Raw genomic sequence first — 12,717 nt, 5'->3', positions numbered from 1 at the left:
AGTTCAGGTGCATTCCCTGTGTCCCCACTAAATACTCGCAGGGCGCGCATCGCCAGGGCTCAAGGCGTCTGGGCGTCTCTCCATGAAGAGGCTCCCGCAGCTAGTGAGGCGGGTGCCCTTTCCTCGCGAGCGGAAACTACAGCGCCGCCTGGAAAGCGTGCCGGGGCTCGCGGGTCCTGGATCCCCATTGCCGGGGCCAGGCGTTCTGGCCCCCGAGCGGCGCGCACTCCCAAGGGGCGGGGCGGGGCGGGGGCGTGGCGGGCAGTGGCCGGGGGCGTCCGCTCCTCCCCCTCGCGGTCGGGCTGGCTCCGCCGAGCCCCCTGCGCGTGGCACATGGGGCGCCTGACTGAGTCGGCGGCAGCGGGCAGCGGCGCTCGGGCTGCGCGCTGGGCAGGGTCCCCTCCCACGCTCCTGCTGATCTCTCCCACGTCCCCCGGGTGCGCGGCCACCATGGCGTCCAGCGACGAGGACGGCACCAACGGCGGCGCCTCGGAGGCCGGCGAGGACCGGGAGGCCCCGGGCAAGCGGAGGCGCCTGGGGCTCTTGGCCACCGCCTGGCTCACCTTCTACAACATCGCCATGACCGCGGGGTACGCGCGCCGCGGGGCGCCCTCGGGCCCTCCCCGCGCCGCGGTCCGCGGAGGTTCCGGGCTCAGGGGGCGCGGGCCGGGGTATGAGGGGCGCGGGGGGTGCGAGCAGCGGCCGTGGGGGAAGGGAGCTGTCGCCGCGGCCACCGCTGGGGTTGAATGGAGCGGGCGGGGGGGCCGGGCCCTGCGCTCCGGGCATTGCCTAATACGGTGCACGGCGGGGCGCTGGCCGGAGGTTAAGTATAGACCCGGGCAGGAATGCGGGGCCGGCCGGCGGGGGAGGCGGCTGCGGCCCGGGCGCCGCTGCCTTCGCTGCTGTTGAAGGAGCGCCCTGCCCTGGCCACCCGATGGTCTCCAGAGCGCGGAGCCTCATGCTGCGATCACTGGGCAGAGTTTTCTCCCGTTAATTTCAACGCGACTTTTTTTTTTTTTTTTTTTTTTAAAGCACAGCACGTCCTAGAACTTGTCACTTTGGACGATTTTGAAATAACCAACCCCTTTATCTCAGCCTGGAGCTCCTGCCCAGCATCTTTATGGCCTCAGACTCTGTGGCTGATACTCTGGACCTTGATTTTTGGCTTTGAGTATGAATTGCAAGTTAAGGTTACACAATGACTGTCGCTCTTCGCAGAGCTGTCAAAGTGACTTCTGTGTCAACTGCTTCTTAAAACCTGTTGGGAAAATGCTTTTCTATTTCTAATTGCACTGCCTTTTAAAAAAGTTATTTTCCCATTATCACTCGAAGTATTAACTTATGTAAATGCGAGGAAAAGTTTAGTGTTTTTTTATTTTTATTTTTCATTTTATTTTTTGAGACGGAGTCTCGCTGTGTCGCCCAGGCTGGAGTGCAGTGGCGCGATCTCGGCTCACTGCAAGCTCCGCCTCCCGGGTTCACGCCATTCTCCTGCCTCAGCCTCCCGAGTAGCTGGGACTACAGGCGCCCTCCACCACGCCCGGCTTTTTTGCATTTTTAGTAGAGATGGGGTTTCACCCTGTTAGCCAGGATAGTCTCGATCTCCTGACCTTGTGATCCGCCCGCCTCGGCCTCCCAAAGTGCTGGGATTGCAGGCGTGAGCCACTGCGCCCGGCCAGTATTTCATTTTATTTTTTAGAGTCTCACTCTGTCGCCAGACTGGAGTGCAGTGATGCGATCTCCACTCACTGACAACCTCTGCCTCCGGTGTTCAAGGTGTTCAAGCGATTCTCCTGCCTTGGCCTCCGGAGTAGCTGGGACTACAAGCGTGTGCCACCATGCCCGGCTAATTTTTGTATTTTTGGTAGAGACAGGGTATCACTATGTTGGCCAAGCTGGTCTCGAAGTCCTGACCTCAAATGATTCCCCCACCTCGGCCTCCCAATATGCTGGGATTACAGGTGTGAGCCACCGCACCGAGCCTAATATTTTATTGTAATTTTTTAAAAATAGAGATGGCCTCTCACTGTGTTGGCTAGGCTGGTCTCAAACTCCTGGCCTTAAGCAATCCTCCCACCTCGACTTCCAAAAGTGCTGGGATTACCACTCCCAGCTTAATATTTTAAACTTTCTCCAGGGTTTATAGAAAAATGTGATTGACAAAGATTTAATAAATCTTTATGGTGATTGAGTTTCTATTACGTGCTTAGGATATGATACTGAATACCAAATACAGTTCACACAAATGTTATTTACTGAGGATTTACTATGCAGGGGACTGTGTTGCTTATTTTCGGTGTATTTTTAGTCCTTTAAAGTCCTGTGAGGGGCACATTATATTACATTATATAGATTAGAAAAGTGAGGCACAGACCCTTGCCCAAGATCACAACCAGCAAGTGTCAGTCAGACATGGGCTTCAACCCAGACTCTGACTTCACCGTCCTGCTACTTCATCTTTCTTTCTTCCTAAATTATAATCTTGGAAAGAGAGAAAACTAACGTATTTACAACAATTCAGTAGTCACCAAATGTTGCCGCCTTTAAATGCATTCGGAACTGAAATAATTCTCTCTCCTCTGTGATAGTCCGGTTAATAAACGTTTCCTTTTCTTTTCTTTTCTTCTTCTTTTTTTTTTTTTTTTCTTTTTTAAGGCAAGGCCTTGCTCTGTTTTCAAGGCTGTAGTGCAGTGGTGCTTACTGCAGCCTCAACCCCCAAGCTCAAGGTGATCCTCCTGCCTCAGCCTCCTGAGTAGCTGGGACTACAGGCGCACACTACCATCCCCAGCTAATTAAAAAAAAATTTTGTAGAGTCGGCTGGGCACAGTGGCTCACTTCTGTAATCCCAGCACTTTGGGAGACTGAGTTGGGTGGATCGCTTGAGGCCCGGAGTTCGAGACCAGCCTGGCCAACATGGCAAAACCCCGTCTCTATTAAAAATACAAAAATTAGCCAGACGTGGTGGCACACGACTGTAATCTCAGCTACTTGTAAGGCTGAGGCACGAGAATCGCTTGAACCCAGAAGGCTGAGAGGTAATGCTACTGCACTCCAGTCAGGATGACAGAGCGAGACTCTGTCTCACACAAAAAAATAAAATAATAATTTTATTTTTTCGGTTTATTGCCCAGGATGTTCTCAGGTGATCCTCCCATGTTGGCTTCCCAAAGTGCTGGGATTACAGGTGTGAGCCACCACACCCAGCCAGTAAACATTTTGAAATATCTGCCTTGTGTTAACTGGCTGTCTGTCCCTTCTCTTTTCAATTGTCTCTCTGTCTTGAAAGCCAACTTATATTTCTTTTTTTTTTTTTGAGACAGAGTCTTGCTCTGTCGCCCAGCCTGGAGTGCAGTGGCGCGATCTCAGCTCACTGCAAGCTCTGCCTCCCGGGTTCACGCCATTCTTCTGCCTTAGCCTCCCAAGTAGCTGGGACTACAGGCGCCCGCCACCTCGCCCAGCTAGTTTTTTGTATTTTTTAGTAGAGACGGGGTTTCACCGTGTTAGCCAGGATGGTCTCGATCTCCTGACCTCGTGATCCGCCCGTCTCAGCCTCCCAAAGTGCTGGGATTACAAGCTTGAGCCACCGCGCCCGGCTGAAAGCCAACTTATATTTCAAAAATGAACATCAATGCATAGCTCCAGTTTAAAGACTTCAGTGACTCCCTGCCACCTCCACCCTGATATAAGGGATTCAGGCTGTCTGCCATTCAAGGCTTTTTGCAATCTGCTCCCGAGTCCCCTTTCCAGTCAACTTGCATTTGGTATCTCTGACTCACTCTTCCCTCAAAGCACCATGTATTTTCACAGCACTCTGCTTCTCTGCTCAGGTTTTTCACTTTTGTATAATGTTCTCCTATTATTCCCATGACTTCTAATCAGATAGACCTCTTTGAAGTTTTCCGGGTCTCCTGCCTTACCTGGCGCAGAATTAAATGCTTTCTCCATTCTGTCCCTCTGACCCTTCCCCGGCAAATCAGGGCTTATTCTAAACTTGTCTCCCTCTGCCTCTATTGAGAAGTTTCCTTGTCATATTTACAAAATAAGGGATACTGAAATGGAATAATCTCTGTAACTGACTCTTCGGAGGCTTTCTAGAGGCATTGAGATTTGAAGAAGGAATAAGATTTGCATACATAGAGAGGAGACATTTCAGGTGATGTAAATTCTGGAAATAGGCATGATATGCAAGCCTGATGTATTCTCTTGATTGAACTGGAGGATGCTGTTGGGAAATAGTGGTAAATAAGGTTGAAGAAGTTGTAGTGTTGAAATTGGGACAAGAACTTACATGTTTCATGGGGTGGACAGCAGAGGACTAGTTGAGGTTCTTTTTGTTCATTTAACTTATTTTATTTCTCTTAGGAGAACTTTGGCATGTTTATTAATTTTTTTGTAATAATTTTCAAAACAAGCTGGGAACAGTGGTATGCGCCTGTAATCCCAGCTACTCAGGAGACTGACATAGGAGGATTGCTTGAGCCCAGTAGTTTAAGACCAGCCTGGGCCGCATAACAAGACCCCATCTCAAAAGCAAAACACACACACACACACACACACACACACACACACACACACACACACACATCCCAAATTGCAAAGGGAACAGTATTTAAGAAATCTTATAAAATTGTACATAAATGTAAAAAACAACTTGTCATTTTATAAGCCTATCACATACTTTCATTTTCTTTTTATCATTCATATGAATATCTGACCTCTTCCAAGTTTTTACTCAAAACTACATTCTCAAGGAGGCCTTACCTGGCCATCTTAAGTTGAATAGTGAAGCACATACTCTTTATCTCCCTTGCCTGTTTATTTTTCTCCATCCCACTTTCTTTCATATGACTGTACAATACATTTTACTTATTTGCAGGGCTTATTGTCCGTCATCTCCATTAGAGTGTAAACTCCATGAAGTACTCAATACATATTTGAATGAATGAATGAGTGAATGTATTACAGCACTGTTGTTATAGTATCTGTTTTATTGTATATTTTTCCATTTTCACTTAATAGTCTGTCAGGTTTTCATATGGTTTTCTTTTTTTTTCTTTCTTTTTTTTTTTTTTTTTGAGATGGAGTTTCGCACTGTTGCCCAGGCTGGGGTGCAATGGCACGATCTGGGCTCACTGCAAACTCCACCTCCGGGGTTCATGCCATTCTCCTGCCTCAGCCTCCCAAGTACCTGGGACTACAGGTGCCCGCCACCATCCCCGGCTTTTTTTTTTTTTGTATTTTTAGTAGAGATGGGGGTTTCACCGTGTTAGCCAGGATGGTCTCGATCTCCTGACCTTGTGATCCGCCCGTCTCGGCCTCCCAAAGTGCCAGGATTACAGGCTTGAGCCACCGCGCCTGGCCATATGGTTTTCATAATTATACTTTTTGATAGTTACATATGAGTGTATAGAATTAAAACACAATAATGGATTAAATCATGCCCCTAATGACATTTTACTTTTATTTGTTTCTGTTCAATTAGTGGCTTAGTGTAATAAATTCCCAGAAGTAGAATTATACCTTTAAAGGATGTAGGGAATTTTTTGGGTTTTTTTTGTGGGGGGGATGGGGTCTAGCTTTGTTGCCTAGGCTGGCCTCAAACTCCTGGGCTCAAGCGATCTTCCTGCATTTGCCTCCTGAGTAGCTGGGATTACAGGTGAGTGCTACTACCATGCCTGGCAGATGTAAGGATTTTTTTTTTTTTTTTTTTTGAGATGGAGTCTCACTCTGTCACCCAGGCTGGAGGGCAGTGGTGCAATCTCAGCTCACTGCAAGCTCCGCCTCCCGGGTTCATGCCATTCTCCTGCCTCAGCCTCCTGAGTAGCTGGGACTATAGGCGTCCACCACCACACCCAGCTAATTTTTTTTTTTTTTTTTTGTATTTTTTAGTAGAGACGGGGTTTCACTGTGTTAACCAGGATGGTCTCAATCTCCTGACCTCGTGATCTGCCCACCTCAGCCTCCCAAAGTGCTGGGATTACAGGCATGAGCTACTGCGCCCGGCCAGATGTAAGGATTTTTATGGCACTTGCTCATAATAGGGAAGTGGGCATTTCTCTCCCTCCCTCTCTCTCTCTCTGTCTTTCTGACAAATACTTTTGAGCCCGTATATATAAACGCATTGTCCTTCAAATACTTTAGGCCTTGTCCTTAAAGCAGGGTAACCTGAGGCATTAATATATAAACAACAATTGCAATAAAATAATGAGATAAGTGCTAAGCAGATGTGTCAGAGGACAGACAGGTAGGGAGAATTAGAGAAAGTTTTCTGTGAGAGATCATAGCATTTAAACTGAGCGGTGAAGGACTTAGTAGGCATAAGTGGGAAACAGCATGAGTTAGAAGACAGAGATCTGAAATTGTAAGACATCTGTTGTGGCATCAAGAAGAGGGCCTGGGCCGGGTGCGGTGGCTCACGCCTGTAATCCCAGCACTTGAGGCCAAGGCGAGTGGATCACGAGGTCAGGAGATCGAGACCATCCTGGCTAACACAGTGAACTCCCATCTCAACTAAAAATACAAAAAAGTAGCTGGGTATGGTGGCATGCACCCATAGTCCCAGCTACTCAGGAGGCTGAGGCAGGAGAATCGCTTGAACCCGGGAGGCAGAGGTTGCAGTGAGCCAAGACCACGCCACTGCACTCCAGCCTGGGCGACAGAGCGAGACTCTGTCTCCAAAATAAAAAAAGAAGAGGGCCTGAAGTGTAGAGTGGGAAGTGAAGACGGACAGGTAGCTTGGGCCATTGCACTGGGCCTTAGATGCTTTGCTAATGTGTTTGGATTTTAGTCTGTACACAATACAGAAAGGTGTTGTTTAAAGGTTGTGTCTCATTCCTTTTTAGATGGGTAACCTCAGATAAGCTACTTAACCTCTCTGACTCTTAGTTTTCTCATCTGTAAAGTTGGAACAGCACAACTACTTAGCTAGATTATAAAGGAATAAAGAGATAATGCATATGAAGTTCTTAGCAGGATGCCTGCTGCACAGTGGATGTTTAAAATGTTCATTTTTATTCCTAGTGGTTTATTTAAAATAGTCTTTTTTTTTTTTTAAAAAAAAAAAAAAAGACAGAGTCTGGCTCTGGAGTGCAGTAGCACCAGCTCAGCTCACTGCTCAGCCTCCCAGGCGCAAGTGATCCTCCCACCTCAGCCTCCTGACCAGCTGGGACTACAGGCACATACCACCACATGGCTAATTTTTTAATTTTTTGTAGAGACAAGGTCTTGCCATGTTGCCCAGGCTGGTCTTGAACTCCTGGGCCCAAGCAATCCACCCATCAGCTTCTTGTGTGGCTGGGACTACAGGCATTACGCCACCACGCCCGGCTAATTTTCTTGTATTTTTAGTAGAGACGGGGTTTCACCAGGTTGGCCAGGCTGGTCTCAAACTCCTGACCTCAAGTGATCCACCCGCTTTGGCCTCCCAAAGTGTAATTTCTTATGAAACTGCCAAACTGGTTTCCAAAGTGGTTATACCCTTTTATCTTCCCTCTGGCAATGAATAGGACTTCCCAGTGGTGCACATCCTTCCCAACCCTTGCTGTGGTCAGTCATTGTAATTTTAGACATTCTGAGAAGTATATTGTGTTATCTCTTTGGGATTTTGATTTTGTTTTCCCTAGTAACTAATGATACTGAGTATCTTTTCATGTGCTTCACTTGCCAATCGTATATCTTCTTGGGTATAGTGTCGGTTCAAATCTTTTGCCCATTTTTAGCTGTGCATGGTGGCTCACGCCTATAATCCCAGTACTTTAGGAAGCCCAGGTGAGTGGATCACGAGGTCAGGAGATCGAGACCATCTTGGCTAACACGGTAAAACCCTGTTTCTATTAAAAGTACGACAAATTAGCTGGGCGTGGTGGCAGGCGCCTATAGTCTCAGCTACTCGGGAGGCTGAGGCAGGAGAATGGTGTGAACCCGGAGGTGGAGCTTGCAGTGAGCCGAGATTGTGCCACTGCCCTCCAGCCTGGGCAACAGACTGAGACTCTGTCTCAAAAAAAAAAAAAAGAAAAAAAGAAAACCTTTTGCCCATTTTTTTCTTTAATGGGCTGTTTGATTTCCTATTACTGAGTTTTGAAAGTTCTTTATACAATCTGGATACAAGTGCTTTACCAGATATGTGATTTGCAAATATTTTCTTCCAGTTTGGGCTTGACTTTTTATTCTTTTAACTGTGTCTTTCAAAGAGCAGGTGTCTTAATCTTAGTGAAATTCAGTTTCTTGGGCGTTTTATCCTTTATGAATCTTTCAGCTTGACTCATTATTGGCATGAGTGCCGGTGTACAATCAGTGGAAGCACTCACATATTGGCTGCTAAAGGAAAGTATAACTTTTATCTAGAAAAGGCACTTTAGATGTGTCAGTGAACAATGTATGAAAGTATAGGCCACACATGGTGCCTCATGCCTGTAATCCCAGCACTTTGGGAGTCTGAGGCAGGCAGATCACTGGAGGTCAGGAGTTCGAGACCAGCCTGGCCAACATGTTGAAACCCCATCTCTACAAAAATTCAAAAATTAGCCGGGTGTGGTGGCAGGTACCTGTAATCCCAGCCACTCTGGAGGTTGAGGCATGAGAATCACTTGAACCTGGGTGGTTGAGGTTGCAGTGAGCTGAAATTGCATCAGACTGGGCGACAGAGCAAGACTCCATCTCAAAAAAAAAAAAAAAGAAAGTATGGAGTGTATGAAAGTTGAAGACTATCTTTGGTACAAGCCTCCAAATGGCTAAAGAAGGTATGCAAAGGAAATAGCAAGCTAGAATATTGTTTTTCAATAATTATTGAAATAATGGATCTAGGCAATGATCATCAGTAACTGCTAGTATCACAAAAGAGAGAGTCTGACCAGGTGCAGTGGCTCACACCTGTAATCCCATTACTTTGGGAGGCTGAGGCAGGCAGATGGCTTGAGCCCAGGAGTTCAAGAGTAGCCTGGGCAAAGTAGGGAGACCCCATCTCTACCAAAAAAACAAAAAAACAAAACAAAAAAAAAACCCACAACAGCAAGAACAATAATGAGCCAGGGTGGTGGTGCACCCCTGTGGTCCCAGCTACTCGGGAGGCTGAGGTGGGAGGATTGCTGAAGTGTGGGAACGCAAGGCTGCCATAAGCCACAGGTACACCACTCACTCCAGCCTGGGGGCCACAGCGAGAATCTGTCTTAAAAAAAAGAAAAAATCCGGCCGGGCGCGGTGGCTCAAGCCTGTAATCCCAGCACTTTGGGAGGCCGAGACGGGCGGATCACAAGGTCAGGAGATCAAGACCATCCTGGCTAACACGGTGAAACCCCGTCTCTACTAAAAAATACAAAAAAAAAAACTAGCCGGGCGAGGTGGCGGGCGCCTGTAGTCCCAGCTAATGTAGTCCCAGCTACTCGGGAGGCTGAGGCAGGAGAATGGCGTAAACCCGGGAGGCGGAGCTTGCAGTGAGCTGAGAACCGGCCACTGCACTCCAGCCTGGGCGACAGAGCGAGACTCCGTCTCAAAAAAAAAAAAAAAAAAAGAAAGAAAAAATCCTAATTGCAGAAATTCCAATTGCTTTTGAAATATTTTCTGTTTGTTTTATTATAGTTACTAAGCAGATAGATGAAGGAATTTCAAAGCTAGTTCAATACAGGACCCTTAGAAGACTTTGACTGTCACCCCTTGTGATGGAGGGCTTAGGAAGTGAACCCTGATGCAACTGGCTCCTGGCCTTATTTATGGAAAAACAGACAAGAGGTTAGAACAGATGGTTCGATGGGTCCCTTCAAACCCCTGAGCCTGTCAATTTCTTTTATTTCCCATAGTTGAGTGAGTGGCAGGATCATGATACTATGCTAGGTGGTACAATACTGCCACCTATGGAACAACAGTAGAACTTGTTATAATGTTAACGATGCATGGATTTTTATACAATGCTATTTAAAAATGTAGAAAACTTGCCATTCAAATGATTCCTTTGATTGGTAGGTTAATAATTGCCTTTCAAACTTATCTTTTGTGGACATCTGATTTGGGTTCACCTGAGAAAAACAAGCGTATGGAAAATGTGAATGAAAATACCTTAATAAACTTTGTTTTCTTAGAAGAAATACGGGGACTTGGAATTGAAGATAATACAATCATAACACTTTAGTTGTGGAAGGTACCTAAAGCATGATTCAAATTAGTGCCATAGGATCAGTCCAGCACTGAGTTCAGTGTTGGCACTCACATGAGATGAATCCATCAGTCATAGCCACAGTGAAGCTAGGGAAGAGTGGAAAGGGGTCAGGACTAGGGAGTCTAGAAACTACACAGGTCCCGTTTCAGACTCAATCATTAACTTACTCTTAAGACTCAGGTAAGTAACTCAATGTCTCTGAAAGATGATTTTCTCATCTAAAAGAGTGGCCTTCAAACTTTTTGGATAGCATGCTACTATCAATTAAAATATTTGAGCATAGACTCTCCATATAACTTAAAAAATATATAATGTAAATGTGCATTGCTATGATTAGCTGGTATCTCAGGGCACAGTATATACTTAGAGCCAGACTGATACAGCATAGTGGCTTAAGAGCATATACTCTGAGCTTAGTGGTGGCTGTGTGACCCTCTCTGCCTATTTTTCAGTAGTGAAATAGGATAATAGAAGACCCTTATATTCAGTAGGATAATAGAAGACCCTCATATTCAATAAAATAGCCTCACAGGGTTATTGTGAGGATTTGCAGTTAGTATGTTATGCATTGAAAACAGTGTCTGAGACATAGAAAGCACTCTGACAATACACTTATTATTGTCATTGTTATTACCATGAATATGTCTGCATTTCAAAGGTCCTTGTGTTCCTTTCAGACATTTACTTGACTTCTTGCCAATCTGATGAACAAGTCACTGCTTTTACCTTATTATGTTCTAGGAATAGAAGTGTCATTCTGCCATCTTATTGTTCTCTTGAGCACGCATTTTCATCAGATTCAGTTAGTAGATTCTTTGCAGGAATCTTTTCAAGCCATTGGTCCACTGTATGAGTGTTGTTGTAAAAATGATCATTTTAAATTTCATAAATCCACTTACTAGACTTTTGGAGACTATCTAAAAAGACTAGGGTAGCTCCTCATTTCCCTGGGTGAGTTATTAGAGCTTTTAAAAAGCTACAGATGAGGTAAGTTGCTTAAACTTAAATGTGCTTTTGTAATTACAAGGGAAACTGGAAAAAAATAACTTCTTATTGATGACTTTAGGAAGAGTAAGAAGTAGTATGAGAAAGCTGGTCTCTACAAGTCTAGCTTACATTTAAAGTACCATTAAGTCACAGAACATAAGCTATATTTATATGCAAATGTAAGTTTAATAGCGGGGCATATAGTATTTTTTTTCTTTTTTCTTTCTCTCTCTCTTGTTTTTTTTTTTTTTTTTTTTTTTTTGAGACAGGGTCTCTGTTGCACAGGCTGGACTACAGTGGCACAAACATGGCTTACTGCATCCAGAGCCTCTGTGCTCAGGTAATCCTCCCACCTCAGCCTTCCAAGTAGCTGGAACCACAGGTATATGCCATCATGCCTCTAAATTTTTTTTTTTTTTTTTTTTTTTTTTTTTTTTTTTTTGAGACGGAGTCTGGCTCTGTCACCCAGGCTGGAGTGCTGTGGCCGGATCTCAGCTCACTTCAAGCTCCGCCTCCCGGCTTCACGCCATTCTCCTGTCTCAGCCTCCCGAGTAGCTGGGACTACAGGCGCCGCCACGTCGCCCGGCTAGTTTTTTGTAGTTTTTAGTAGAGACGGGGTTTCACCGTGTTAGCCAGGATGGTCTCGATCTCCTGACCTCGTGATCCGCCCGTCTCGGCCTCCCAAAGTGCTGGGATTACAGGCTTGAGCCACCGCGCCCGGCCATCTAAAATTTTTTTTGTAGAGACGGGATCTTGCCATGTTGCCCAGGCTGTTTTTTTTTTTTCTTTTTTTCTTTTTCTTTCCTTTTTTTTTTTTTTTTTTTGAGACGGAGTCTCGCTCTGTCGCCCAGGCTGGAGCGCAGTGGCCGGATCTCGGCTCACTGCAAGCTCCGCCTCCCGGGTTTACACCATTCTCCTGCCTCAGCCTCCCGAGTAGCTGGGACTACAGGCGCCCACCACCTCGCCCGGCTAGTTTTTTTTTGTATGTTTTAGTAGAGACGGGGTTTCACTGTGTTAGCCAGGATGGTCTCGATCTCTTGACCTCGTGATCCGCCCGTCTCGGCCTCCCAAAGTGCTGGGATTACAGGCTTGAGCCACCGCGCCCGGCCTTCTTTTCTTTTTTTTTTTCTTTTTGAGACAGAGTCTCACTCTGTCACCCAGGCTAGAGTGCAGTGGCACCATCTCAGCTCACTGCAACCTCCGCCTCACGGGTTCAAACAATTCTCCTATCTCAGCCTCCCGAGTAGCTGGGACTACAGGTGCCCACCACCACACCTGGCTAATTTTTGTATTTTTAATAGAGACGGGGTTTTGCTGTGTTGGCCAGGCTGGTCTCGAACTCCTGATCTCAGGTGATCCACCCACCTCAACCTTCCAAGGTGTTGGGATTACAGGGGTGAGTCATGGTGCCTGGCCTCTGTTTTTTTTTTTTTTTTTTTTTTAAACAACCTTTTTGAAAGCAGGCCCATGGCTGATCTCCTACCTGTGGCTTGGCGATTGTTGTCATTGTTGTTGTTGTTTTAGTGAAAATTAAGTAAATATTAATTGATGACTTTTTTTTTGTCCCGAGATAGAATCTTGCT

General features: G+C 46.1%; 1 protein-coding gene across 1 annotated transcript in view; it reads left to right on the top strand.

Annotated features, from left to right (window-relative positions):
- The first annotated feature begins 251 nt into the window (after positions 1-251).
- The window catches only part of HACD1 (3-hydroxyacyl-CoA dehydratase 1), a 28,678-nt gene continuing 16,212 nt past the window's right edge, over positions 252-12,717 (top strand). The window contains exon 1 of the mRNA XM_010354751.2: positions 252-590. Within this exon, the coding sequence (XP_010353053.1) occupies positions 334-590 (257 nt within the window). The 5' untranslated portion in view covers positions 252-333. The remainder of the gene's footprint in view (positions 591-12,717) is intronic.

Source organism: Rhinopithecus roxellana, chromosome 11, assembly GCF_007565055.1.
Source record: "Rhinopithecus roxellana isolate Shanxi Qingling chromosome 11, ASM756505v1, whole genome shotgun sequence".
Lineage (NCBI taxonomy): Eukaryota > Metazoa > Chordata > Mammalia > Primates > Cercopithecidae > Rhinopithecus > Rhinopithecus roxellana.
Note: the sequence above shows the minus strand (reverse complement) of the source record. Positions and strands in the feature narration are given on the sequence as shown.